The 25104-nt window shown below is 38.2% G+C and overlaps 1 protein-coding gene and 1 pseudogene across 5 annotated transcripts in view; one reads left to right on the top strand and one right to left on the bottom strand.

The window, feature by feature from the left end:
* PRDM10 (PR/SET domain 10) overlaps positions 1-25104 on the top strand; it is an 82460-nt gene that overhangs the window by 42094 nt on the left and 15262 nt on the right. For 3 of the 5 annotated variants that reach the window (XM_039878823.1, XM_039878821.1, XM_039878822.1), the window contains 10 exons: positions 3126-3351; positions 4977-5218; positions 6662-6865; positions 9257-9332; positions 11138-11255; positions 13811-13940; positions 14469-14711; positions 19846-20193; positions 21537-21692; positions 23946-24125. In XM_039878823.1, the coding sequence (XP_039734757.1) occupies positions 3126-3351; positions 4977-5218; positions 6662-6865; positions 9257-9332; positions 11138-11255; positions 13811-13940; positions 14469-14711; positions 19846-20193; positions 21537-21692; positions 23946-24125 (1923 nt within the window). The remainder of the gene's footprint in view (positions 1-3125; positions 3352-4976; positions 5219-6661; positions 6866-9256; positions 9333-11137; positions 11256-13810; positions 13941-14468; positions 14712-19845; positions 20194-21536; positions 21693-23945; positions 24126-25104) is intronic. The other 2 variants (XM_039878825.1, XM_039878824.1) reach the window with 2 other exon arrangements.
* Positions 24540-24658, bottom strand: LOC120615701 (uncharacterized; annotated as a pseudogene).

The raw sequence follows: 25104 nt of genomic DNA, 5'->3' as shown, positions 1-25104 counted from the left end.
GTTCTTACCTAGAAATGATTGTCATCAACCCCTTTCATCCCTTTTCAACAGCATTTGCATGATTCTGGTATGTGTTCAACCTCTGCTTTAAATCAGTCTTTTCTGATAACGCTAAAGTGTTCAAGCCTTTTCTTTGCCACAGTCTTTTAGGAGAGTTCCAGCATGGGGGAGGAGAAGGTTGTTGGTACTATTTTAATGTCAGCTTTCTCAGCAGTGGTGAGAAGCCAGCAGTAACCTTGCCTAACCACAGCCTTTCTAGCAGCATCTGTTGGGAAAAAAATACATCGCAGCTTCACTGGAATAACTCTGAATTGCTGAATTCATTCTTTGAAGTTGGCTCTGCAAAGAGATAAAGAATTTATGAGGAGAAGAGGTGGATATATGCTTTGGTTTGTTCAGTGTGTGATAACATTCATCACTAACACTGGCATAAAATTTAAGTGCTTTGAATAAAGGGCGATACTGAAACTGTGCTCTGAGATAACAAGTGAGAACAACGTAGCCTCATTGCAAGATCAGGAGAGGATACAGAAGGAGGTAGCAATGCAATTTTATTGTCAGAAGTCCCCTGCCCTTTTCCTTGTTGAGTCTTCACCTCAGTGGGCATTTTATTCTGTTTTTATTGAAACCGAAGCAGACGCAGCTCCAAGAACTTTGTCCTCCCAAGCTTCTAAAAGGCCCTGACTACAGATATGGAATGTCATGTAAAAGTCTGGGCTCTCGGCTTAAATGAATGCATGTTAAAACATGCATGTGCTATTTGAGGTAACTGACTTTATCTGCTTTCTGAAGCCTGAGTATTTCAAATGTTGAGCAATGATCTTAAACCGGCATAGCAATCAGGCTCTGTAAACACACACAATACTGTTTCATTATAGAGTTTTAAGAAGTTCTCAGATTTAGATGTCCAACTGAAAAAAGATGTTTCTATGAATAGCAGCAGAGTTCCTTTAGCTGCCTAAAGGGATTTATGTCATTTCCCAAAGGGTCAAATATATTTTCATAAACTAATCTTCATTGGATGCCAAATGCTCAGCAGTCTTTTAAGGTATAGAGAAATATACGATGTCATCTCCATCCATATAGAACTTATGATAATAATAACCTATTATTATTAATATTAAGCACTTACTAAATGCCAGGTACTCTACTACTGGCTTCATATACTCATTGTTTCATTTAGTCTTCATAACAGCATATGAGGTATAGGTTTGTTACTATGTCTGTTTTATAGATAAGGAAACTGAGGTTCAGAGAAATTTATTAACTTGCTAAGTGGTGAGGACAGGATTTTAATCCAAATCTGTCTGACTCCAAAGCCTATGCTGTGCTCCTCCGAGGTGCAATTGAAGAGGGAAGATGGACTTACATGAAAATGCATACTAACTGAAAAGTAGATGGTATTTGGCAATGGATACAAAGCTATGAGGGATTGCTGATGTGTGAGATGTCAGCATCAAGATTCTAAAAGATCTTGGCAGACCGGAAGATCAGAAAAAGTAATAAAATGAAATTTACTGGAGATCAGTGCAACTCGCCCCACGCCGCCCCCCTCCCCCATTTAATTAAAAATCAGCTATTTAAGTTCTGAGGAGGAGAAAAATGGTTTAATAGCATACTATGAGAGGGGAAAAAGCACTCTGGGATTTTAGTTATCTGCAAATTCAAAATGGCTCAGCAGTAGAACAGTAGCCATCATGAGTGATAATGCAAGTCGATGCTGTATTCATAAAGATATGGACTCTACTGAGGAGCAGATGAAGACAAGAGGATGACAAGGGATCTGGAAGTTTGGCTGTGTGAGAAATGATTGAATGAATTAGGGGTTTTGGTCTTGAAATATTTGAAGAACTGTCTTCATGTGGCAGAAGGGTTAAACTTATTCTATCTAGCTTGAGAGGCAAGTCGTAGGCCCCAGCCAATGCATGGAAGATGCATGCCAGGAGATCTTGACTTCACAGAAAGCACTGTTGAACTATTCTGAAATGATTTCAGCTGTCCTGTGGGGTGATGAAATGTGGAAGCAGAGGCTGAATGATGTTGTAGAGCAGGATTCTATGACTTCAAGTGCCACAGGAGATCAGGGCAGAGAAAAGTCAGGGAGGGCTAGAGCAGTCAGAGATTCATGAAGAGACTGGAACATGATATTAGGTTTAGAAGATTGGTGCAGGAAGAGCATTCTAGGTGAGGAAAACAACATATGGAGAGATAATGAAAAAGAGAGTAAGCATTTTAAAATGCAAGGGACATGACTTGAGTATGGTGCTAATTGGGCAGGAGAAATAAGTTTGGATAAAAGGAATCTGGAGTAGTATATAACCCATATGCTTATTTAGGAGATGAGAGAACTTTTTAAGATACCATTTCTTTTCTACCAGAGTATTTGGTAAGGTGGCATTAACCCAATACATGACCAAAACTTTGTTTATTTGCAAAAGACTCACTTCAGCATAATGAAGCAAATGGGCATCTCTTTCATTCTTACCTGAACACCTAAGCTTCTCTGTAGAAGAGAGCTGTTAGCCATTTAACTTTACCAATTATGTGTTGCACTAGTGTTTAGTTTTAAAGTGGAGTAGTTGAAGATAGGTCAAATCATTGTCTACACTATGCCGTGGTCTCCCTGGAAAGGCAGGAGGGACCCCCACCTAAAATTGAGTTCAGATATTGAGATCGATGATACCATGCATGCACCAAGAGGGGATGAAAAGGTTTGTTGCTTATATATTTGAAGTCTCTAGGGAGAAAAGGCAAGGCTCTCAAGCATGTTTGAAATGGATTGAATGAGCAAGGAAAGGAGACTGTTTTGTTGAGGTGAATGGGTAAGGTCAGCATGAGGATTCCTAAGCAAATAATCAGGTGCTCTTGGGGTTTGAATCTCCTGCTGGTGCCAAAAGAGGAGGCACCCAGGATTTCTCATCAGACTGCTCACATATGGGCAGAAACAGCAAAAATGAAGGCAAATTCTTCGTTAGTGCTGATAGATGGAAATCATTTCTCTAGGGCCTCGAAGGGAACTAGTGTGAAGAATATCTGCTACCACAACTTTGTATTTTATGTGTGTGCCTGTGTACTAGCTAGCTAAAAGCAAATGCATGCTAACTTTATGGTGCAACTTTGTCCAGGCCTCATTACCGGTGCATAATCAGGTATTACCTTCAATTGAGAGTGTGGATGGCTCAGACCCTTTGGCCACTCTTCAGAACCCTATGGGTAGACTAGAGGCCAAAGAGGAAGAAGATGAGGATGAGGATGAGGACACGGAGGAAGATGAGGAGGAAGATGGTGAAGACACAGACCTGGATGACTGGGGACCAGATCCGCCTCGGCCCTTTGACCCACATGACTTGTGTAAGTACCGCTGGTTCCTGTGAGTGGGGGCTCCTGTGTGTGGACACTGCTCCCTGCTCTGTGGGCCTCACCTCACTCCACCTCGCAGCAGTGAGTGAGGGAGGCAGGCAGTGCCTCGAGACTTCTGATTTTACTGATGAATGAACTGACGCTCAGAAGACGCTAGGCAGCTCAGTGCGATGTAGGGGTGAGCAGTGGCTCAGGCATAGAGCCTACATCCTCCTGATACCAGAGCTTGGGCTCCCAAACCACTATGATAAATTTGTCCAGTTCTGGAATATTCAGCCATTTCAGCTTTAATACATTTGCTTTGCTGCTTTTGCCTCTCTTGCAGGCACTAGTGCTTTACATTTTCTGATTTGTTTCATGCTGTCCACAGTCTTATGAGGTAGGTAGCTTTCCCAAGGTCATGCTCAGTTGTTGCAAGGGTCAGGATTCAAACTCAAGTGGTCTAGCTCCAGTGTGCCCATGGTTCACCATCACACTTACTGCCTCTCTGTATTGCTTATCAGTGGGGGAAGGTGCTCCTGCTTCTACCTACCAAATCATTGCTTCTTCTCATAGATTTTCATGCTTCTATGACAAAGTTCTTGTCTCATTTATTTGAGTGAGCCAGGCTATTGAGAGCATTGCGGTACACCATATTTCTCCCAGGATCTTCCATTTGCATGGAGCCAGAGCTCATTTCCATATCCACTAGAAAACTTCCTCCTTTTGTTTTTCCTTGAATTCACACATTTTAAGGTCGCTCCCTATTCAAATACACATAAAGTCACTTTCTCTTAGAAACATTAATACAAAGTAGTTCTCCACTATTGGAGAATTGTAGAAATTGAAAATAATCATTTCCTAATCACACTGCCGTAGTTGGGTAAAATATGATTGGTTAATTAAATTTCCTAAGGGTCCTGAGTATGATCTTTAGTGGTCCACATCTAATTCTGGCAGTTAGCTAACAGATGGGTGCTATGGGGAAAGACGGAATGAGTGTGCATACTTAGTGCAAACTGATCACTTGGAGAATGAGCTGAAACTACATGTCCCATCAGGGCTGGGCTAATTGTGTCATCCCAGTGCATGAGGGCTGAGATGTTAAATCCATTCATTTTAGTATCATCGTCACACAATATGCATTGAACTCTCAAACATGCCCAGACAATGAGGCTTCTATAATTTCCTTTGGAAAAAAAAAAATGATTAAACAGTGTTGTCAGGGTTTTTTAACAGCTTTTTAAAGATATAATTTGCATACTATAAACTTCACCTCTTTTATCTCATCAGATTTTATAACATTTAGCCTAATAAGCTCTTCTTTTTTCAGACATGTTATAACTGATTTATAAATTTAGTGGCTGCTATTAAATTATCCAGTAGAGAAATAAGTCACAGCCTGCATATTATTTTTTGGCAGGCATAAGGTAATTTCTGCTTGATTTTAGAGGAAAAGTAGAGGATTTTATTGGTCTATGAAAACTAATATATTACAATTGAATGGGTACTATAATTGCAGGAGTCAATTGACTTTTGGCCTGAAAACAGATTGGGGGAATTTTCGGGTTAGCTCTTTTTACTTGAGATAGAGTCATGCTGAAGGATTCCACTTCCAGATTTTCTTTTTTTTGCAGGGTGTGAGGAGTGTAACAATGCACACTCTTCAGTGTGCCCAAAGCATGGCCCCTTGCACCCCATCCCCAACAGGCCCGTGCTCACCAGAGCAAGAGCCAGCCTCCCTCTGGTCCTCTACATCGACCGGTTCCTTGGAGGTGTGTTCTCCAAAAGGCGCATTCCCAAGCGCACTCAGTTTGGCCCCGTGGAGGGACCCCTCGTCAGGGAGTCCGAGCTGAAAGACTGTTATATTCATCTAAAGGTAATTTATGCTTTATCGTAGTTCGCTCTTGTTCTTATTATTTTTAAAAAGGCACACATTTTCTCATTTAGTCTCCTAATTCAATTTCATAGCAGTTGTTTGCTAAGGAATTATAACTCTGAAAGGTGTGTTCCTAGGAGCTGTTTTAGTATGCTAGAGCTGCCATAGCAAAATACCACAGATGTGTGGCTTAAATGACAGAAATTTATTTTCTCTCAGTTCTAGAAGTTAGACGGCCAAGATCAAGGTTTTGGCAGGGTTGTTTCCTCTGAGGCCCCTCTGCTTGGCTTGTAGATGGCTGCCATCTTGCTGCCCCTGCACAACATAGTCGTCCCTCTGCAAGCGTGCCCCTATGTCTCTGTGTGTCCTAATCTCCTCTTCCTAAAAGGACACCAGTCAGATTAGATTAGGAGCCACTTTAATGACTTCATTTAAACTTAGTCACCTCTTTGAAAGTCCTGTCTTCATATACAGTCACATTCTGAGCTATTGAGGGGTTAAGGTTTCAACATGTGAATTTTTTGGGAGGGGGCACAATTCAGCCCATAACAGGGGTTTTAACAGTCCCCCCTGCCAAACTGACTGGAATACAGAGAATTACGTAGACTCATGTAATCTAAGTGCCAATAATGTTTTCATGAAAAACATTTTTGAATTTTTGAAACAGGTCTGTCCTGTTGAATCTTTTGTTAAAGAATAGTTCACTGTAAATTAAAGTATATTTATACTAATCTCTGTTTTTCACATTTGATGCTCTTGCTTCTCTTCAACCCCTTGCTGTCTGCCTCTTGGAGAGCTACTCTGGAGAACCAAGAAAGGGCAGTGGGAAGGGAGAATATTTGGGATGAGTGTTTTGAGAAATTAGCTGCTATCATGGGGAGGTGTTCTTTGGTGAATCCTCAAGATCTCCAAGAAAGAATATTACTTTGTAGTAAGTTATATATATGTCTAACCACTATGCTGTGTACCCGAAACTAATAAGATATTAAATGTCAACTGTAACTGAAAAAAAAAGAAAAAAGGAATATTACTTTGTAAACAGAAATACCTGTCACTAGGCTTTGCATTACAAGTAAATGCAATTGAATCTCAAAAGGAAGCAAGCTGTAATGAACTAGAGAGTATTTTGCTTGCATTTTCTGGCTTGTAATATTTTTTGATGTGTTAGGTAATGATGAAACATCAACTGAAGCTATACAATCAGACTGTTAACTTTTAGGTTTTGCCAGTTAATTCTTCTATAGGTGGGTCTTTGGAAAGTATCCTTTCCCTTTTACATTTGGCAAGATGCAATTGCAGTTCTATACAAAGGGAAGAATCAGGATATATCGTTAATTTACAGAGTAATATTTTGTATATTATGACATTACTGCATATCATATTGAAGGTTTTATTTATTTATTTAATTTTTTGGTGTGGCTTTTAATTCTCTCTTGGTTTTAGGTTTCGCTTGATAAAGGGGACAGAAAAGACAGAGATTTGCATGAAGACCTATGGTTTGAGTTGTCGGATGAGACACTTTGTAACTGGATGATGTTTGTACGTCCAGCCGAGAACCACCTGGAGCAGAACCTGGTGGCTTACCAGTATGGCCACCATGTGTATTACACAACAATAAAGAATGTGGAGCCCAAGCAGGAACTTAAGGTATGGAGCTGGGTCAGCGGGGCCTCTGCTAGGAATCGTGACTGTTTAATGCCTTTCCTACCTTTTTTCCCCTGAAGTGGGATTCTTATAAAAATGATCCTTTCCTTGTAATTTATTTACTTATTGAATACCTGCTATGTACTCATTATAATCCATAAGTAAAACAGAATGAAAAACGTGTGACTTTTGGGCCTATCAAAGGCCAATGTGAAGACATTAGGCCCACGGGTAATGAATAGTTGTTTTGGGGAGCAGTCAGTTATTTGTGATGGAGTGATTAAAGATGGGGTCACTTAACATGATTTATTCACTTGAAAGTAAAGAAATAATTGGGAAACAGGAGTTCTTATAAAAGGAAATTCAGATATATGGGCAAGATTTCTGTTCTTTATCTAAATAATTTATTTTGCCCAAAGAATTCTATGTACAGAGTTCTGATTTCAGAAACGTATTTTTAGGGAATAACTCTCTGTTGGAATTTGCGTAAATATTAACCCTTGATAATACAATGAAAATTCTGCAGTGATTCCAAGTGAACATACCTTTTTGTTGTTGTTGTTAAAGAAGCCTATGTTAGGAACATGCCAAAGAGTGGGGCAACATACGCTATAGCTTCCCAAAATAAATGAAAAATCGGCGAGAAATGATTTTATCAGTCCAGGAACACTGAGTTGCACAGCGCCTCACTGTGGTCACAGTGAGAATAGATACCTTTCTAGGTGGAGAATCGAGACTTCAAAAGCTTTACAAAACCCGTGTCTTTGAAATCATCAACTAGGTAATCCATAACCCCCAAAGGTAATATGTAAAAGGAGATTTATGTCTCCCACCATTAATCCCAATAAGTTCTTAACAAGGTAACACTGAAGTGAATACTTCTTAACTGTGGAGGGGAGATTATTTTCTCTTTTAAAGTAGTAGAACTATAGAGGTAAAGACAGAAACAATGAAATAAGAATACAATAGTTCAGTATAATAAATGACCAAAACAACAAATAAACAGGTTAGGGAAGGCCTTGCTGAAGAGTTGACAACTAGGCTGAGGACTGGAATGAGAAGGGGTCAGCAGAGTAGAAGGGTTAGGGGAGAGGTGAAGAGGAAGAACCCAACATTCTTGGTGGTGAAACAGCAAGGGCAAAGGTCGAGGTGGAAAAGAAGTTGGTATATTTGAAGAACTGACAGCAGGCCCTCTTCGTTGAATGATAGAGAAGGAAGAGTGATGAGAGCCGAGATTGCTTAGCAAGATAGAGCAGATCATGAACCCCTTAGGAGTTTATCACTAAGCATTTCAGGTTTATTATGAAACGAGAAGCTGTTGCTGGCTTTTACGCATGAGAATGGTGGAATCTGATGGTGTTTTAAGAAGACCACTCTGGCTCCTGTGTGGAGAATGGATTGGAGGGAGCAAGAGTAGAAAAGAGGAGGCTCATTAGAAGACCAAGCAAGAGCTCACCTTGCATGTGTTTATGTGGCAGAAACAGAGATGGAGGACACCTGAGCAATCAACAGCTTTCGTTAAAGGATTACAGAAGAAAACTGAGAAACCCAAGATATTGTTTAGGTTTCAGGTCTGAGCAATTGGGTGGAAGGTAGAGTACTTACTGAGATGGCGAAGATAGGCAAGGGTGGGGGGTGTGTGTGAGTACAGAATTCAGTTCTGGACATGTTAAGTTCAGGCTGTTTGTGAAACATCCATGATATCAGGTAGGCAATAGAATGTATTGGAAGGAACAGAGAGGGAGGGTCTGGGATGGAGATACTGATTTGGGAATCATTAGCACAGAGTTGGGTGGAAACAGATGTAATCACTTTAGGGAAAAATAAGGAGGCCCTGGACTTGGACTAAGCTTTGAGGAGCATCAATATTTTGAAGTTAGGGAGAAGAAGAAGAGCCAGACAGGGAGACTGAGCAGAAGTAGCCAGTGGGGTAGGAGGGAGGAAGAGACTGAGGAGGGTGTGGTAGCATTTGAAACAGTCACCGGTGATCCTAGTAAGAGCCCTTTGGTGACTAGTAGGGACGGAAGCCATTATGATTACAGCTGTGTAAAAACCTGTGTTTAAATACAGATAAAAAAATCAGGAGAGACTATGTTTTATTTAGATGAAGAGATTATTAATATTATCTCCTGTGAAGTTGTTCTAATAACAAAACAAATTTTTAAAAAGAAAAAATACGCAGTGTGTCTTGGCAAATGAACTTCTTGACTGATGATCTGCAGACTGGTGTTAAAGGCTTACAGTGTGATTTTTGTTGTTGTTGGTTTGTTTTTCATGGGCTGTGGAAAAGCCTGAAATGTTTTATGTAAGCAGAAGAAAGATGTAAAAATTTAAGCATACAAAGAACACCTGCTGATGTCCTTTAGTTCTTGATGATGTACTTGATTCTTGCAGGTGTGGTATGCTGCATCCTATGCTGAGTTTGTGAATCAGAAAATTCATGACATTTCTGAGGAAGAAAGGAAAGGTGGTTGTACTTTTTTATATTTTATATATGATTTCTAAGTTGTATATATTACATCTTTATGCAATCTAATTTTTCTACCTTGATATATTTAAGAAGATATTTCAGTAGGTTTTTTAGAGTTACACATCCTTGTTTAATTCTAAGATCTAATGACATATTTACATTTCTTTCATGGGTGCTGGAAAATAGTATTTAACATAATGAAAACCTCCAAATACTAAATTAGAACCTAGATCAGAGGATGACCTAGACTTAATCATCTCTGAGAACATAACGAGACAGATGTTGACTTTGTTTTTAATGTCAATGTTACCGAAGCATAATCTCCATACAGAAAAGTGCACAAATCATAATAAGTATACAGCTTGATGAATTTTCACAAAGTGAACATAACCTGCGTAACCTGTACCCAGGTCAAGAAATGGAACATGACTGGAACTCCAGAAGTCCTCTTGTCCTTTCTTCCAATTTCTCCTCACTCCCAAGTGTAATGACTCTCTTGACTTCCATACTACAGATACAATATGCTTGTGACTGAACTTTATATAAATAGAATATGTACACTGGTGTGTGGGAACCTTTTGCTCAACATTATGTTTGTGAGATTCATCCATATTGTTGAGTATTTTTATAATTTTTTCATTCTCATTGCCATTTGGTATTCTGTTGTATGAATGTACCACAATTCATTTATCTGTTTTACTATAGATGGAAGTTTGGGCTATACAATGTAATTCTGACACTATCTGGAGTTAGGTCACATTTTGCAGGTGAAGGGCAGAGTCTTCCACAAGACTCTCTTCACCTCAGACACCAGCTGCAAGCCCTGGGCTTCCCATGTCATCTGCACTTCGGACCAACTAACTACAATTTAGGGAGTTCCCACTATCCCCTTAAGTTTGAGAATTCACTAGAATGACTCACAGAACTCAGAAAAGTTCTCTACTTATGCTTACACACCAGAACCAGTGAAATGAAGAGACACAGTATGAGGTTTGGTGGGGGCAGAGGAGTGTCCCAAATGTGAAGCTTCCATGTCCTTGAGTCATGTCACCTCCCTGGCACATTGATGTATGATTACCAACCAGGGAAGCTCACCTGAGCTTCGGTATCCAGAATTTTTACTGAGGTACCATTACATAGGCTTACTCTCCAGCTCCTGTTCCCCTCCATGTCTGATATCACCTTGCTCAAAGCTTTACTCCTGTAATCAGGGTTGAAGATTGCCAATTGTGAACACTCTTATACATGTCTTTCAGTGAACATATATGTGTATTTCTGTTGAGTGAACATCTAGGGGTGGAATTGCTGGGTCATAGGGTATGCATATAATCAGCTTTAATAAATACTTCTGAACATTTTGCCAAAGTGATTATATTGGGCATTGATTTTCAAGTTATTTGTGATGGAATATACCCTCAGATTATGAAGCTTGCATCTGAATCACTAGGTCATCTGAATATAGATTTCCATTGTAGCACTTTCTTTTTTTCCAGTGTGGTGAGGTTGTGTGTGTACGTGTGTGTGTGTGTATTGGTGGGTGGGAGAGGGTAACATGACAGTGTTTTTCTTTTGATGTTTTACATGAATATATCAGAAAATAAGATACTAAAAACTACTCTATGTCCAACTGTAGCCTTTGATTTTAGAACAGTAATGCAAATAGCAGACAATATATGTTTATGGAGTCTGGGCTTCAGTGAAATGGGAATAGTGAGAATACTGGGCATTTGAGTTTTATTAAACCAGTACTATTAATACAAAACTATTAATCATCAGCCTTTATGATTTCTCTCCTGTGACTACAGTTCTTCGAGAGCAAGAGAAGAATTGGCCCTGCTATGAATGCAATCGCCGATTTATAAGCTCAGAGCAGTTGCAACAGCATCTCAATTCTCATGATGAGAAACTGGATGTGTTTAGCAGGTATGATTATGGGGAAGATTTCACAAACTTAATATTTAAAGGTCCAGAGTCATTTCCGTATTTTCTGCAAACTAATGAGTGTTTGTGTATGTAGACAAGTAACCAGTAGGCTGCTGAAGGAAGGTTTTTATCTGTCATTTCCTCCTCTCACCCCCATCCCAGTCCTCATTAACTATTTATTTTTCTTCCAGCATAACCAATACCCAGCAATAGGAGATCCTTTCACCTTAGTTAAATCTCTCCTTAACAGAGATTCTGAAATATGAATTTTCGAGATAGAATACATCTTTGAAATAATCTGCATCTCTGATTTTAAGACTTTTTTCACTAACAGGATTCTTTCATCAAAATAAATCATATGTTTAATTCTACTATATAAAAAAGATAGACAAGGAAGAATCATATAGGATGGGTTAGGTAGGAGCCAGATCAGGTTAGGCCTTATGGATAACAGTAAGAAATTTGGATTTTATTCTAAGTGTGATAAGAAGTCTTTAGAGGGTTTTGATCAGGGAGTATCGTGATGTCAATTATATTTTAAAACATCACCTTAAATAAAAATAAAAACATCACTTTAGATTATATTGGCGCAAGAGTGAAGATAGGTAGTCTAGTTAGAAGCTATTTCAACAGTTTTGATGAAGAATGAGAGTAGTTTGGAATAGGGTAGTACCAATGGGTTGCCAACTTTTATAGGCTTTGAAAAGAGAGGAGATGGTGTGAAGTGGCATTTAGGAAAATGGGAATGTAAATGTTCTAGGGAAGTACAGTATGATTGACTGCAACATTAAGAGCTCACTTGAGGTTCGTGGTCATGAATTAAAGTGAGACCTCTAGCATTGCTATGTGTCATTTTCCAGCTTCTTCACTGCAAGAGCCAGTGCAGAGCGGGCAGGGAGTTGGGTTGCACAGTTTTGTGGTTTTGCCAAGTGCATTCCTCATAGCAAGAGAAATGAAGCAGCAGTGGGGATGGAAATCAAGAGCATATACAAGGGAGTAACTACAATGAATGACTTTGGAGTTTATGTGTGGAAAAAGGGAGAGAAAAATATCAAGAGGATATAAGACTGCAAGTAGGTGACTGACAGAGGATTGGATTAAAGTTGGTAGTGAGGTAGAAGGATTGTTGAGTCCAAGAGTTAGAGGGAGTGAGCTAGAAAGTTAGGAGACAATGTCAGAGTGGGTGACACATGGAATTGAGATAATGGGGGTTCTGCACTTACTGAAAATGACAGGTCTAGGATATGACCATGGGAGTAAATGTCTGAGGTGGTTGGAGGACACATGAGAGTTAAATCACTCCCTTCTGGGTATCCCTAAAACTCTGTTCATGGCTTTATTCTAGCACTTTTTATATTGTGATTTTGGTTTATATGCCTGCTGCCTCTGCTAGACTTCTGAGAGTGAAAACTCTTGTACGTAACTTGCTATCATTAGTGCCTGTATAGTGCGTGACACGTAGTAGACAAAAATCTTCATTAGCTGACTGTTGAAAGAAATATAAGATAATTAGGAAAATTTGACTAGATTTAATAATATGAATAATATGAACAACTATCAGTATTTTTTAGGTGTGATAATGGTATTGGGGATATGTGTGTGTGTGTGTACACACACATACATATATATATATATATTACACATACAAAAGAGTTTTTATATTTTAGAGATACATACTGAAATATTTATAGATGAAATGATGTCTGGGATTTAATTTCAAAATAATCTAATGGGTATGTATGTGGTGAAGTGGCCATGAGTTGGCAATATTGAAATTAGACAATGGTTATGTTGGGCTCATTATGGTAGTCTCTACATTTGCCTAGGTTCAGAATTTTCCATACTAAAGAATCTTAAAACTTCCTGGAAAAATATATAATTTTTGTTACATTGTTAATAGAATAATGGAAGTCTAAAGCATGATTTGATTAATTTATACTCATCTCACATACATCTTCTAAAAGAGGTTTTAATGACACTTTCTGAATCCCTTTTATTAAAGAATTTCTGTATGTTAGAAATCTATTAAAGGGGATAAAATTTATTTGGTGTTTACTAGGCATATTATGGAACCGTTGAATTAGAAATTTGTTCTGACCTTCCAGAAGCTTATAGTAAAAATGTAAAGTTCTTTTGAATCTTAGAAAGCCTCATTTCTTGGAAGGACTCTGAGTTAAGGAAAGGGGAGAGGAGGAAAGAATGTAATCTTGTCTCTAGGAACACACTTTAAGTGTTCTGTCCTGTTTGTGCTTCTCACATCACTTCAGAGATGTGTTCATGCTTTCAGATTTTTTCAATAGCAAAATGGTGTCAGTATTTTGAATTTTTATAGCTTTTTTTCCTGAGGCATCTCTTTGAGCTATAGACAGTACAGATGAGAAATTTAGAAAGTGTGTATTAGCCAAACAATTGTTTCCATTAGAAAAAAACAATCAGGAAAAGTAATAAAGTGAGAGGAAATCAAGATTTGGGGCTAAGCAGGATCATTTAAGGAACTATTTGTTATGGAGTATTATGTAACTATGACTGTTTATAACCTAATCTCTTGTCCCCAGAACAAGAGGCAGAGGAAGAGGAAGAGGCAAGAGGCGATTTGGCCCAGGTCGACGGCCAGGGCGTCCTCCAAAATTTATCCGCTTGGAAATTACCAGTGAAAATGGAGAAAAGTGTGATGATGGGACACAGGTACTGGGATGGATGGGAAAGAGCTAAATCTTAGATGCTCACTTAGAGGGCTTAACAGAACTATTATTGGATTTAAATACAAATACCCTTCGGAGGTTGATAGTCATGTCATGTCAGTGCTTTCCTGCTTGTTAATTAAAGTATATTTAGAGAAAGGCAAAAAAAAAAAAAATGTATTTTCAAATATTACTTACAGTCAAAACCTAACTTTGCTGCCCTAAAGATTTGAAATTGTCTGGAGATATTATTGGGGGACTTTGTTTAATTAGTTTAGATAATTAAAATTATAATGTTCCAGTAGAGTCCTGTCACAGTGTTTTTATCCTAAAGTGATCTGGAATATCTCATAGTTTTTACAGTCTGTGGATAGTTATCTAATCAGCTTTCCCAGAAGGAGAATATTTTTTCTGAGCATTGTGACTCTAGTCATTTAAAAAATAAGCAGCAATTCTAAACCTTAGCTGGCAATCCTTCTAGTGTTAATCTCTATATAAGTAGGGAAATAACTCCTGATTATTGCAATTTCAGGACTTGCTACATTTTTCCCCCAAGGAGCAGTTTGACGAGGCTGAACCAGCTACTCTGAATGGGCTGGATCAACCCGAACAGAATACTCTCCCAATCCCTCAGCTGCCACAGGAAACCTCATCTTCTCTGGAGCATGAGCCGGAAGCTCACAGCCTACACCTGCAGCCCCAGCTTGAGGAGAGCGTCCTGCCGACCCCGAGCACTCTGACAGCCGATGACATGCGCAGGGCCAAACGCATCCGAGTAAGTGGGAAGCAAAGCTCCTCCCTCACTAGGTGCTAACCTTTCTCCAGTCAGCCAGATTGTTAGGTGCTATGTTTTCCAACCTATTCACTGTCTACTTCAAAATCTTACATCTAGCTCATTGCACACTCAATCTCTTTATTTTGGAAGAAAGTATTAACTATTTCTCAATGTCTTTGTATCCTGTGGCAGGCTGGAATGGCTGGTCCTAGAGTTGATCCATTTAGTAAGGACACAGAAGCTTGGGTATTGGCAGTTCCTGGACTGGTATAGTTAAAGTAGGATAGCTCTCTGGAGCCATAAATTTACAGGTTGGAAATGGAGAAATAAGTATATTTAATTATAATGACTATTTACATTTAAGCCAGTCTAATCTGTGCATAATCATAGTTCTTAAGTTAATTTTGGGTAACTGATTGGTTATTTGCGCTTTCCAAGAGAGACTAGCAAGTATCATTACTCATTAATGCAAACGGACCTGTGTCCAAGTTGACATGGCAAGTACAACCCACACTCCTGGGGACAGCTCAAAGTTAAGCTTTAGGTCTGGGAGTAGGTCGGTTTCTCACTTGTGTGACCTGAGTTTTGACTTCAGGCCATGTGGCTGCAGGACCTCCATGGTTTCTAGGGCAGATGTGTTTTATTCTTGTTTCACAGATGGCATTTGAGTCTGAGTTAGGAGCCGCAGGGGATGCATGTGGAGAACAATATGGTTTTGTGGGATAAGTGCCTGTGCTGACAAATTATATTCAGAAGACAGTTTCTTAAAGTCCCTGTTTGTGGGAGCAGGGTGTATAAAGACTTTTATTAGTACTTTATGTGTGGATGGAAGAAATTTTTTATATAACTTTTTAGACTTTACAATTTCTAGATAGATGATTATTTTAGCTTATGTTTCTTTTGATCTTATTTGGATATGTGCAGCTGATATATATATATGTGTGTATATATATATATATATATATATATATATATATATATATACACATAATTTTGTCTTCTTATTTGCTGATAAGCTAGAAGGGACCTTGAAAAATAGTCTAGTCCACTCCTTCATGTAAAAATACATTTAAACATTTACAGTTATATGATAGCATTGACTGGCTCTAAGCTCTCTGAGGCTAAATAACCTTTTTGAGGGTCTTATAATGGAAACACTTTTGACTCCATGTATATTATTTCAAAAGATTATGTAAAAGTATATGAATATAGACCAGAAAGGCAAAAAGCTTTGAACTAATAACTTCCCATCCATCATTCTACATTATTTTCCAAGCTGCATTTCACTATCTTGCCCAATTACTATCTTTTCTGCTTTGGCCATTCTGATTTTTCTCTAAGTCCAGAGAAATGCTTACTAGATTTTTTTTTTTTTGAGGGAAAAAAACTAAAGCCCACATGTGGAATGAAGTTGTGGATGTATAAGCATAGTCTAGCTATAATTGTAGCTGTATTCTTGAATGAGTTGGGTTATTGGTTTCGGTACAAGGTTCCTTGTGTCAAAGGAAAAGCCATGTGCATGTGGCTTTTGAAAAGGAGGTCAGTCTTAGTTGAACTATTTTTTTTTTTATCCTCTCACACATTCTAAAAAGTAGGGCTATATATTTTTTCATCTTTTCTATCCAGGTTGGTAATGACCAACTGAAGAGAAGTCTTCCAATCCAATTGGTAATGTAACTATTTTTCTCTCCTCTAACGCTGCCTGCTCAGTTGGAGCTGCAGGTAGGTTTGTTTCCTGTGTTTCACATATCAGAGTGTTATTTAAGTGTTTGCCTTACCTGCTGTTCTTTGCAACCCGTACTCACTAAATCCTGCTGGAAGCTACAGTTTGGTTGCTACAGTAAATGCAAATTGGTTAATGAATAATGATAATTTATTTTTAGATAGATCAATGAGTAATCGTGGGCTGCAGATTTCTCATGCACAAAATGAAGGGTAGGACTAAGTGATCTCCAAGGTCCCTTCCAGCTCTAAAACAGTTTGAATGACTTGTAGAGTGGTATTGAATTCTGACTCTATATTCATCACTGTGCTAGGTACAAAATAGAATTTTCACTTGATTCCTGTCCTCTAGGAGCTTACAGTCTAATTGGGGAGACAATACTAATATTGAGTGGTTTATAGTTAAGCGCTAAATTTTAAAGCATAGGCTGTAATTGCTATAGGAACTTGGAAGAGTGAAAGGCCAATAAAAATGAAGGAGTCAGAGAATAATTCATAGATGAAGTGAGACTTAAACTAATCTTTGACAGAGAAGTAGCGAGAAAGTCAGTGGTTTCAGAAGAGGGCAGCCATAGGATCAAGGCCAAGACACAGGAATGTGCTTGGTATGGTAATGGAAAGGTACACAGTTTGATCCTAGGATGAGGTGCTAGGTGAAGGACAGTGGTAAGAGAGATGTGCTGGGCAGGGCTAGCTCACTAATCGCTTTGAAAGCTGGGCAGAAAATAGGCCAGAGAAAAGTTGTTTTTTACTTTTTAAAAAGAAAAATGAACATGACTGATTTCCTTTTTGTGTCAGGATCAAAATAATATAAAAATTGATCCATAATTTAGGTTCCTTTAGCTATTAACATCAAACTTTAGAAACATTTTATGGTCTTTGTCTGTAAAGAATCTGTTGTCTTAGACTTTATTTCATTGTAAGTTAAATCCCTCATCACAGATTTTAGCAACTATACCATTTTTGGCACCCATAGAGTAGCTTATGTACCATACAGTGTGGTGTGGTTACCTGGCTGTAACTCAGGGACCAGAAGATCCATAATGGATTCATTTGTGCTGCCTCCACATTGGAAATGTATGCCAGTTGTAGCTCTGACCTATAGAACCTACCACAGAGCAGAAATGGCCTGCAAGTGGGTTGTAGAGTGGGAGTGGGTTTGGCACTCACTACTTCATAATATGAGGATTACATTAGGATCATTAGATCAAAGAAATACAATCTAGTTCTTGAGTACTTAGACAATGTTCAGGGCCCCATGGAAAAAAGACGATAAGAACAAGGTTTGTTGACAGAACCGAGAAAGTGGAGCCAGGTGGCTGCTCAGTTTAAATCAAGTGTCTGAGGACACTCATAGTAATCAGAAATGACAGAAGACTTATTAGTGTAATGGACCAAGGCAAAACTGAGTTCTAGATTTGGTGCCCAAGAAGAAGTGGAATCCCCAGTGGGACCAAGATCAGTTGTACATTGTGTTTGCCCTTGGAAACTACTGAACTTGGATGAAGGAAATGATTCTTACACACCAAAAGCTCTCTAAATCTTGACTCCCTGAACCTCAGGATAGCATTCTTTTATTTGCAATATTTCCATAAAGTTTTGGGAGTAGGCAAAATACTAAGAGTTTTTATGTAAAAAAAAAAATCTGTCCAGATAGACTAAAAAGATTAGGTAATTGCTAAGCAATATTATGAAGTAAAAGAAAGCTCTGTGGATGATTTGAAAAAGGTGTATTCTTACAGATCCCTGCAGATGCTATAGAAAAGATCTTGAAATAGTTCTTCAGCATTTTCATATGAAATACATGAATTAATTCTCAAACTTTTTTTGAACACGTCCTACGAACTAAACTATTTTTAAGGGATCTATATACAAAGGAGAATAAAATCTGATGCAGCCCTGAAGCAGCCCCAGTCAACTTGGGAACACAAGAGAACTGCTAAGTATCTGCTCAAGATACAGGAATAGGTAAAATACATCTCTCTTCGCCCTGTTAGAGAAGTCCGGAGAAAGGTTTCTGTGACATAGTAGCTATGTTCAAAATTTTCACTAAATCAAAAACAATTATTTTGCTTTTCATCTAAATGGCTATTTCTTAGCAAATTTAGTTTAGAAGTTGCTGCTTGTAATTTGAAATGAAGGGTTAAAGCATTGTTCATTGTACTTTTTTTATTGTACAAGTAATGCATTAAGAGTTCCACTAATCCTTCAATTACTATTCCTTTACAGTTACATAAGCATAACCATTCACAGATATATTTTTTTGAGAGATTTTTTTTTTCCTCCCTGGTATTTTGAGGAACTTATGAATGGATCTTCATTACAGCGTAACTAAAATATTTATTCTGTAGTCTTTGTGTGAAAGATCATTCTGTTGATCTGCTCTTACAGCATGAGTTGTTTTTCCAGCACTAGTGATGAATTTACACTGAATATCTGGATTCTCTCACTTGGATTCCCTATAACAATTGCAAGGATTTACAAGATGGCTAATCAGCATTAGAAATGCAATCTGTGACTGAAAAAAAAGGGGCGAAATTGGTCTAGACAGAGAACAAAGTGATAAACTTAACTTGGTTAGCGTGGCATTGTAACCAATGGAACTAACAAGCTACACTGAGAACTTATCCTCTGCATTTTCTCAGTAGGAAGTGATTAAATGCACATATGCCCTTTATGAAGTGCGCTCATATATCTTATCTCATGAACAAACATGTTCATATCAATCTGTATCCTTTGTTTCTCTTTCAATTCTTTTTCTTAAGTTGAGATATAATTCACATACCATAAAATTCATTCTTGTATTGTGGTTTTTAGAATATTCCCACAGTTGTGCAACCATTGTACTATCTAATTCCAGAACACTTCATCACCCTCAAAAGAAACCCCGTATCCATTGCTTCCTTCCCCTAGCCCCTGGCAAGCATGACAGTTTAGTTCTTTTTGTTGCCTTATTTTTTTGCTAAACATTTTTATCAAGCTTCAAATTCTTTTCCTCAAGAACTTCAACAAGTAACATTTAGCTGACTTACTCCAACCTCATTCATGCATGTGTGACTTAACCCAAGTCATTTTTTCCAAATCTTCAGTTTTTATTCTACTTCACTCTGGGATTTGTTTTATTAAACAAGTCCTCTATTGGGAGTACTTTTTTGAATGTGACTTAAGTCCTTTCATAAGAAAACAGACATCAAACGAAACACAGAAAACATTTGTCTTTTCAACATGAATTTCTTTGAGATGGCTTCATTTTAAATTTCTTCACCAGAAACGTCCTCTTTTAACTGTGTTTCCTAGAGCTTAATTTCTATGGAAAGTCTGATTGCAGAGACCATCTACCTTCTCTGTAAACGTGCGAGCCGCTTGCACATTTAATTTCCTCACTAAATAATCATATTTGTGTGTCTTTCAGAATGCAGCTCTTCAGCATCTGTTTATTCGGAAGTCGTTCCGGCCTTTTAAATGTTTGCAGTGTGGAAAGGCCTTCCGTGAAAAGGACAAACTGGACCAACACTTGCGCTTCCATGGGCGGGAGGGGAATTGCCCCTTGACCTGTGATCTCTGTAACAAGGGCTTCATCAGCAGTGCATCCTTGGAGAGCCACATGAAGCTCCATTCAGACCAGAAGACTTACTCTTGCATTTTCTGCCCAGAATCCTTTGACCGCCTTGATTTGTTGAAAGATCACGTGGCCATTCATATCAATGATGGCTACTTCACCTGCCCAACTTGTAAGAAACGGTTCCCAGATTTTATTCAGGTGAGTGTCTGTTACTGAAATTCCTGTATACTTCCTTCTTTTGGTAAAAGAAACCTTGATTTTTAGAAAATTGAGACTGCGTATCACCTGCAGTTTCATCTCTTCTTTGTAACAGCTTTACAGTTGAGAACGGTATTTCTTCAAACTACTTTTGATAAACAAAAGATTATTATAACCCTTAATAGTCCCAATCAGACATTAGCATGTAAACATTTAAGTTTTGTATTACAAGTAATAAACACCCAGATATGGTTATAATTTTTAAAAAATGGGTGCTGCAAAGGATTAAGAAGACATGCACCTACTTCCTGGCCTTGGGGTCTTGTCTTCCTACCATTGTGGTATCCTATCTTGCTTTACTAAGGTCATGCATTTTAGAAGGAAAATTGGTTTATAATGTACTTTTGTATCAAGCACTGATCTCCTTTCCTGTGCTGTATTCTGGAGCAAAATGGGTGAGGATAAATTCCAGAATATTTATGATTTCTCTTGGACTTCGAGCAATTATATTGTTATATCTAGTCAGTGAATAATTAAATCTAAATAACTAGTAAAAATATTTATTTATTTTTTTAATTCCCAAAGCAAGAGGAGTCTAGGATTTAATCATGGTTGGGATTAGTGTAGGAAGTCTTGGTAATTTTCTCACTTAACACAGTTAGAAAAGTTGTCTTCAGGCAGAATCTAATAGCAAAAGAAACTCTAAAAATAATGAAGCAAAATGTCTTATAGGAATAATGTGATATGACTCACTGCTTAGTCCCCATTCATAGCTCTTATTTATTGGATATTTATGGCTAGAATTCAGAGGCCGTATTCCTTTATTTAAATTATCTAAAATTACAGGGAATAAGTCCAGTTAAGGAGAAATAATGCCTTTGTTGTATGTTCTCATAAATGGGTAATTTTTTTTATATTATTCAATTTGTATCTTTAATTCTTCAGAATCTGATTATATAGAAAGATATAAAAAGACCAGTTACTAAAGGGAATTAAATTGTTTCTGTACATATTAGAGGCAGAAAAAAGTGAGAAAGAATTATTTTTTGTCTTAAAAGTGAGTTCACTGTAAGCAGGCCTTTTGACTAAGCAAGCACTCTATCTTCCTCTTCAAGTCATATGGGAGGTTGAGATTTGTAAGCTCTCTGGCTGCTCATTTTGGTTCTTTGTGTCAGGGATAGCGTGTGTTAAGCCCAACTATCAGTCACAGAGGATTGGATTATACTACTGAGCTGATGAAAAGTCCATGGCAATGCCTTTGGCTCCCTCTAGTGTTGATAAACTGCATTTTGTCATTTTCTTTGCCGCCCTACTCCCCTGACTTTTTCTGTCTTCACTGCCAGGTGAAAAAACACGTGCGAAGCTTCCACTCAGAAAAGATCTACCAGTGTACAGAGTGTGACAAAGCCTTTTGTCGTCCCGACAAACTGCGACTCCACATGCTCCGACATTCAGACCGCAAAGATTTCCTGTGTTCTACGTGTGGGAAGCAATTTAAGGTGTGTAAGCAGTGAACAGCTTTAGGTTGCTCTCATGGCCACTGAGGTCATGTCAAGCTAAGGAGCAATGCTTGTTTGTTTCATCAGTTTATCACCTGCTTACAGAAAACTGGACTGGAGATGCATTTTATACCTCATGTTTGAGTTAGTTACATGTTAAAATTAAGGACAAAAAAACTCACCTTAATTTCCCAAAAGAATTAATTCTAATCCCTAGAGTAATAATCCATCTCTGAAAAGAATCCAAATGTATGATAAATAGAACTAAACTGCCATTGAGGAATTCCTAAGAGAACAATACATTTACCTATCAATTCAAGAGATTCTTATTGACCACTTATTAAATATAAGAGCCTGATAATTGAGCCCTGAATGCAGCAGAACTGTCATCTAATGGAGGTGGGAAAGCTGTAGAGTGTTGAGAGGGCTTAGATTACTTTGGGGTAAGTTAACGATTTCAAGGATTAAAATAAAAAATAGTGAGTATCAATAAGCTGCTTGGAATTTAGAAGAAGCAAAGGAAAAACTCATGGGAGACTCAGAGATAAGAGTTAAACAAGTAAGTGTAAAAATAATAAAAAATGCTTCATTGGGAAATCAGAGGACTCTGTAAAGATGTCATTGAGAGACATTATTGAATATGATTGTAGGTCATGCTGTCATAGAAAATGGAAAAGAATCAGAAATGGATTCAGGAGCAGAACAATAATTTTACAAGAATGTATTTGCATAGACTGTGGAGACATTATAGGAGAAGTAGAAATAATTTTCTAAGCTTACGTTTTGTGGTATGTGTGTTATAGAATGTAATACCGATGTCTTTAAATATACAGTAGCGTAATTTAAAACACCATGAGAATTCTAATATAAAAAGTATTAACCGGTTTAGGTTTTTCTGTTTCTTAATTAAAAAAAAAAAAATCTAAAAGGAACCCAGTCTTGTGATGCTAACTGGTTGGCCACCTATCTAATCTATTCAACATTTTTTGATGATCTGTTTTGTGCCAGAGAATCACTTTAGCACCGAGGCACATAAAAAAAAAAAACAAAAAAAACAAAAAAAACTTTTGTGCTTCTATTTTACTTTCACCCAGTAGATTAGACAGGGTTTAATCAGAGAAGCCAACCCACTGTGAGTACTATGGAATAAAGGAGTTTCTTATAGGAGGAACTTAATTATAGGAAAAGATGGAGACATAAGAGTGTGAAAGGAGAAGTTGAAGCATCAGAGAAAGGTCACTAATGCACCCTTCTGAAGCCCTGACCTGGGTGGACAAATGGGAGCTTACCTGGGCATCCGGGAACCCAGGTATCTCCAAATGCAGGGAAAGCCCATGAAGGAGAGCTGGTGCTGTCTGTGGACAATTGTGTTGCTGTATGTGGTGGTGGACATGGACTTGGACAGTGGGGCTGACAGTTGGGAAAAATGCTGATGGCTGAAGGGGAGAGACTAGGGATGAGCAGGAGTGCCTATGACACGTATAGTATCATGGTTGCTACTTCATTTCCGTCTTGTAGTCTGTATCGAAGATGAGAAGAACTGGTCTGGTAGAAAGATTCAAAATCATTACAAGACCAGTAACAGTTTAATCATATGTCCAGTGAGGGCAGAGTCTCATTGGATAAGGGAGCTGGCATTTTTTTGAATTTGTTTTCATTCAGGATAGACTCTTCCTAATTCTCTCTCTATGGACTCATATCAACATATGTCCCTAGATTAGATTATCAAACTGGATCTAGACTGCGCTCCATCCATAGCAGACAGTGTAATTGTTTACTTGAACTCTCAAATCCATAAAATGAGATATTCCTACTTAAATTCACTTGAGATTTAGAAGAATATCATGTTTATTAAAATGTGTGGGGATTAAGTATACATAGGATTTTACAAATCCAGTATTTCCTATCATTCACTATCAATTTCTCTCGTAGTTCTTAATACCATACTTACTCCAGGTACCATTCGATCTCTTCTACATAAATACAAAGGGTTTCTTCTCATATATCAGTATCTTTCAAATTGAATGGTCATTCACAACCAAGGCTTAGTGGAATGCATTTATTTGCTAGTGAACAGAGTCATTCCTACTCTCTTTTGCCATGTCTTTTTATGTTCTAGCACTTTAGCAACTCAAATGTATTTTGGTAGGTTGTGGTCACTGCTAACTTGTATTCTTTTTTTAAATCCTTTGAATTACAAAATTTATACCCCCACTCCTCACCCCGCTGCCTTTTCAAAAATTCTCTCAATAGAGAAAAGACAAACTACGAGAACATATGCAAAGGATGCATAATCCTGAGAGGGAGGCCAAGAAAGCTGACCGCATCAGCCGCTCCAAGACGTTCAAGCCTCGTATTACGTCCACTGACTACGACAGCTTCACGTTCAAGTGCCGCCTGTGTATGATGGGCTTCCGGAGACGAGGCATGCTGGTCAGTGCCAAATAGCTCTGGGTTCCACCCGCTGTCTCCCAAACCCATCCATTTCTGTTTGTGGCGATGGCTTTTGTACTATATTCTGTACAAATCTGTCAATAGGCTTTGTCAGTGGCTAGGGGAAAAGAACAGGCAAACAATTCCCAATTTGGAATTCTCTCCTTTCCAGTCTCCTTTCGCCCTCCTTTGCCACAGTTCCTTTCTGGTGACCTCTTGGAAGAGGTCTTTTTCTATCATTTTTCATTACTAGTTTTGTTTTGCTTTGCCTTTCTCAGTCTCTGCTCTTACTGTATTTTACTTCCTTCTTCTCATTTGTGTTCTTTTTTTTTTTAGGTGAGGCAACCCTTGGTCGACCTCACAGATTGCAAGGACCTTGTCAGCTTACAATCCCTTATTTTTTAAATTTTTTTATGCCTACAGTACCTGGTCTTCCTAGGTGGTCTTCCATCCAAGTACTAACCAGGCCCGACCCTGCTTAGCTTTCGATATCAGATGGGATCGGGCTTGTTCAGGGCAGCATGGCCGTAGACTCGTTTGTGTTCTTGAATATAGTTTCTTGTGAGGTCTTTGCCTTCTCCCCAGTTGTTCCCTTGAATGCTTCTCTTTTTCATATGTGAAACAGCAATAGAAGGGAGCTTTCCATCACAGCAGGGTATGTGAACCAGATTAGCTGAAACATCAGTGTAGCCAGTTTACTGCTCTAATTCCTTTTGACCTATTCCAGTTTTTGCAAAATACAGCAGATTCTCAAATCTTTTTGTTCAAGGTGATTTCATTATAACGTTGATGAGATATGCAGGAACTTAACTCTTGTTTTATCAATTAGCCTATGGTAAATTGGTTTTGTCGTATATGTTCTTTTGCTTAAAGTCATAGAACCTAACGATGATGTTAAGTGAGGACTTACTATATATTTCTGCCAGGAACTAAAATTCAGAACCTTAATTTTTATCTTGTTCAATGTCTTCTCTAGGGC

Source organism: Pteropus medius, unplaced genomic scaffold (genome assembly GCF_902729225.1).
Source record: "Pteropus medius unplaced genomic scaffold, Ma_sr-lr_union100, whole genome shotgun sequence".
Classification (NCBI taxonomy): Eukaryota; Metazoa; Chordata; class Mammalia; order Chiroptera; family Pteropodidae; genus Pteropus; species Pteropus medius.
This window is presented reverse-complemented; position numbering and strand designations above follow the sequence as displayed.